This window comes from Vollenhovia emeryi, unplaced genomic scaffold (assembly GCF_000949405.1).
Source record: "Vollenhovia emeryi isolate VEMERY1.0 unplaced genomic scaffold, V.emery_V1.0 DF939742.1, whole genome shotgun sequence".
Classification (NCBI taxonomy): domain Eukaryota; kingdom Metazoa; phylum Arthropoda; class Insecta; order Hymenoptera; family Formicidae; genus Vollenhovia; species Vollenhovia emeryi.
In genome coordinates, this window is record NW_011966624.1 from 25675 (window position 1) to 30662 (window position 4988).

General features: G+C 49.8%; 1 protein-coding gene across 1 annotated transcript; it reads right to left on the minus strand.

Moving 5' to 3' along the window:
* Nucleotides 1-3871: 3871 nt before the first annotated feature.
* Nucleotides 3872-4741, minus strand: LOC105556859. Its single transcript, XM_012003973.1, has 2 exons — nt 4475-4741; nt 3872-4381 (listed from the first exon to the last, which is right to left on the minus strand). The coding sequence occupies exons 1-2, from the start codon at nt 4739-4741 to the stop codon at nt 3872-3874; spliced, it is 777 nt and encodes a 258-aa protein (XP_011859363.1).
* Nucleotides 4742-4988: the final 247 nt, after the last annotated feature.

Below are 4988 nucleotides of genomic sequence, written 5' to 3' on the forward strand. Positions count from 1 at the left end.
CGTCCTGGGCTCACGCGGGAACTCGCACTCCTTGGCGGGAAAACGACGGTAGCGGCAGACCGGGGTCCTCACTCTTACAACTCCGGCAACAGGCTGACTCCGAATTTTCCGCGATCGCGGATCGATAGTTCGGGGGCCCCCCCGCGCGGCTGCTCGCGCGAGGCGCGTGCCCCGCGGCCAATCGCGCGACGGCACGCGACAATGCCGGCCGCGATATTCTCACGATCGGGCGCAGGTGCCCGCGGTATCGCCAAATTTTCTCGCGTTCCCTCGATAGGGCTGTCGCAGCGGCTCCCCCGCTGACGCCCCTCAGGTATCGTGCCACGGGCCCTGGGCTCCTTCCTCCCGGCTCGCTGCTCCGCGCGCTCCGTTCCCGCTCCGCACGCCTCTCCACCGTGCTCGCCGCGGAATTTGTCCGTTAGCCGGGCCTCTCGTCTTTTCTCCGCCCTCGCGTCCATCCGTCCTCACCCGCTCGTGTTCATCATACAAAAAAAACAAAATAATCAGCCATACGTCGGAATTTCCGAGTAAAGGTCGCCTCTCTGGAGACTGCGGCACGGTTTTCCCTAATCTCGGCCTGTTGCCTTGAGGGAGGAACCCGGTGGACGCGCTCGCGGGACGGCAACGTCACAGTGCATATTTAACCGGAAGAAGCCAGGCAGTACGTGATGATGAGGGGAACGTTTCCTCGGTCGTGCATACAAATATGGGAGTACCGCAAGTTTCGGTCCTGGGACCGTTGCTCTTTGTTCTATTCCTGTCGGACTTCAAACAGATACTGCTGACCTCGAAATATATATTTTATGCTGACGACCTGATCATTTATAAGCACTGCAGTCCGGGCGATTTGGACGGTGACATTGCACTGATGCAAAATGATATATGTATGATTGAGAGATGGGTACATGACAATGGCCTAGTACTGAATCCTGATAAAACACACGCTATAATTTTCGGGACAGCGCGCTACGTTAGAACTATTCAGTTTGAACGTCTTCAACGGTTCTGTGTTGGACGTAGGAGGATAGAATATGTGGATAAAGTAAAATATCTTGGAATCACACTCACAAGTAATCTGGCATGGAATGGGTATGTCGACGGAGTTGTTAAGCAAACAAATCGGACGGTACACCAATTAAAAGTTTGCAAACACCTGTTACCGGTACCTTTGAGAACCAGACTGTTCGTGTCTCTTGTCTTGCCGCATATCGATTACTGTTGCGTGGCATTCACAGATATCACGAGAGAGCAAAATACTAGACTGCAGCGCTCTTTAAATACCTGTATAAGATTCATCTTTAACATTAAAGGCTATGAACACGTGACACCGTTCTTCGAACAGTTAGGATGACTCAAAGTACAGCAGCGTAGACTTTATTTCGTTGGTTGCCTTACATACGATATATTAACGAAGGAGGTTCCTAAAATTTTGCATGATAAGTACAGTTTCAGAAGGGAAGTCATTGCCAGGGATACAAGATTGTCAAAGGATTTGCTCACTGTCCCTGTGTGCCGCACTGAGATGTACATATAAGAGATCATTCAGAGTGGTGTCGGCTTATTTCTGGAATGATTTGCCGTTGACCTTGCGTTATGCATCTAGTCAAAATAATTTTAAGGCAGAATTATATAAAATTATGAGGAAACAACGACTATAGGACAGGAAAGCTTGGATAAGCTTTCTGATCTCTCTGTGTTATGTCTATAATTCTTGTTGATTTTTGTTATTGATTTGTGTAGTTTTTATTTTTTATTTTTCTTTTTCTTATTATTCTTATTTTTTCTTTCTATTTCTATTGTATTTGTGTATTTGCGGCTCGCGCTTGAAGGGATGATTACCCAGAGCGCGATTTACAATTAAATATTATATCATATCATATCATATTATTTTTGATCAGGGATATTACTTCCGATGCCATCGCGTCCTTCCATTCGGCAGAACCAGCACCTGAGATAGCGTGAGTCACGGAGATCTCGGTCACGCATGCGAAATCGGCTTGATCGACTTCTGCTTCGTTCGCTCCATAGTCCTTCCGGGGTCTGCCAGGCAATCCCGTCCGGATGATTCGGGGACGTCCTCGTCTCCTCCTCGGTGCCATCCCTTCTTCGCGCTCGTCGGTTCCTTCATTGACTTCTTCGACTTCAGACTCTTCGACTTCAGACTCTTCGTGTCCCTCATCTGTTCCGATCGGTTCCTGAGTTAGCTCGACATCCATAGCGTCGACCGTCCTCTCATCGGTTTCCCCATCTAGCGACTTCTTCTCTGGATAGAAGTCCTCGGCCGATGGTTTCAATCCACTCGAGTGATTTTCCAGAAACCTTACATCACGAGTTATCTCTACATTTTTGGACTTTGGTATCCAGACACGATAACCCTTGGACGTCTCGGAATATCCGATAAAAATTCCCTCCTTGAAACGGACATCGAACTTTCCTCTTGTGGGAGCCTTGTTCAGGCAGAACACTTTGCAGCCCAACTCTCTGAAGTAACTCACATTAGGCACCTCGCCCTTCAAGCTTCGTGAGGGGTTTTTCCGTTTAGCTTCCTCGTGGGACATCGGTTCCTAATGTAGTTCGTAGTGGATCGCCTCCGCCCAGAATGATGGTGGTAGACCGGACTGAAGCAGGAGGCATCGCGCGGAGTCCAATAGGGTTCGATTCTTCCTTTCGGCTATGCCGTTTTGTTCCGGTGTATAAGCGGTCGTGAGACGTCGTTGAATCCCTTGTGTTTTCAGATATTCGTCGAATTCCTTGTTCACGTATTCACGGCCATTGTCAGATTGAATCGCCTTCACACTTGCCCCGTGCTGTTTCTCGACGAAGGCCTTGAATGCCTTGAATTCATCCAGTGCTTGATCCTTGCTCTTTAGGAATCTCACCTCTGTCCATCTCGTAGAGTCGTCGGTGAAAGTTATAAAATATTTGGACCCACCGTTAGATGACACGCGCATAGGCCCACATATGTCGGTGTGAACGAGCTCTAATTTCTTCGTCTTACGATCAGACTCTTTCGGGAACGGCGGTCGCGCCATCTTTCTTTTGATGCATATCTCGCAACTCTGATCATCGACACCGTCCTGCACGTTGAAGCCTCGAATCGTTCCGTCCTTCGATGCACGCACGAGATCACGGAAGTTCAGGTGCCCCATCCTTCGGTGCCATAGCCTGGTATTCTTCGGAATTGTAGAGCGGTTGCTAGTTTTTAATTCTTCGACGTTCTGGCAGCTATTCGATGGCCCCTGTTCGCGACTCTCTTTTGAGAGAGCTCGCTGGACCGCTGCGGTTGGAAGCAGGGCTGAGAGGACTTTTGCGGCGAGAGAATCGGGGAACGGATGTACGCGTGAGAGGTTAGAAATCACGTGATCGTAACTCGAATCGATTGTGTAAAATACCGTGGTCCGTTTAATACATGTAAAAGCTTACAGTTTGAGCAGTCTAGGGTTTAATGGGGATGATCATTCTCTGTGTCACTTGCACGGGTCGATTATATTAATCGATGACTGGCCTCGTGATAGCGGATGCCCGTGAGCCGTGTCCACGCGACGCCGGCGTGCGATGCGTGGTGAGCTTGAGCTGCCGGTGATGCTGTATCCCGAGCTGTCCTGGTTGAATCGCACTGCTGAGTTCACTACGTGTCCACACTGAGTCTATCCGTGATGAAGAAAGTCCACTATAGCACTTGAGAATCTTTAGCACTGCACGACGCGTGTACTTCGTACCGTAGCCATGAGCGAAAAAGCCCCGGAAACGAGCGTGAAGCAGCGCGGTCGCCTCGCCTCGCGATCGGGCATGCGCGCGCAGCGCCCCTGTGGCGCTGCACGATCCGACCCGGCTGATGCTGCCATCACGCCGGTGACGAACAGACCGAGATTCATAATTGAATCCGGAACAGCCCCCCTTCGAGAAGATAAAGATCGCCGACCCATTTGGCGATGAGTTTCGTATGTCCACTTGAATCGATGATTTCGGCCCTCCGCTTATCAAAATTAACTCGGTACCCTTTGTCCGCAATTTTCGATACCGACAGCAGATTCATCCTCAACTTCGGGACGTGTAGCGTCTCGTTTAAGGCTATGTCTCTCCTCTTTCCGCCGATTACCGTTGTGATGGCCGCCGTACCTCTCATTTTGATTTCCGCGGATGCATCGCTGGCCGACTTCAATCTGCCCGATTCCACTTCGTTCGTCTCGGTGAAAAGGTCAACGTCCTTACAAATGTGCGATGTGCTTCCACTGTCCAGATACCACACGTTGTCGCTCATATTGTCTGCGATTTGGCACCTCTCACGCGTATCTTCCGTCGTCATAAGGGATACGCGCGATTCCTTTTCTTCTGCCTTCTGGGATGGACACTCGGAAGCCTTGTGTCCCTTTCCATGACACTTGAAGCATTTGAACTTGATCGTTTTCTCGTTCTTTCGATCTTCCTTCTTAGTCGGATTTTCCTTCGTCTTATCTTGCTTTCTCCTACTTACGAATAAAGCATCTTGCGATTGGCTCGTCGTTGCTGCATTTTTCCTTGCGTCGGACTCCTCTACGATCTTGATGCGTAGGGTCTCGGAATCTGGAAGATCGTCACGACTTTCGATAGCTACCCGAAAGTTCTCGAAGGTCGACGGCAGGCTGTACAGCATCATGATCGCGAGCTGATCCGCATTGACGACGACGTCCATCTCGGAAAGTTTGTCCACTGTGTCCAGGAAATCTTGTAAATGCTCGCGCACGTCGCTTTCCTCTCTCATGCGTTTTAGAGTGAGACTTTTTAATAGTGTGGCTTTACGGGCGGGGCCCTTGGACTGAAATATATTTTCTAACTTTAGCCATAACTCGCGTGACGTAGCGCAGTTTTTATCAACTTCAACTGTCCGATCCCTATAGATAGAATCAAATCAGACTTAGCTTTTTCGTCCTTAGTATTCCAATCGCGGACTTCGGCGACGTTGTTCGCCGTGGGTTCCGGCTTCACCTTCTCGCCGCTCACATAGCCCC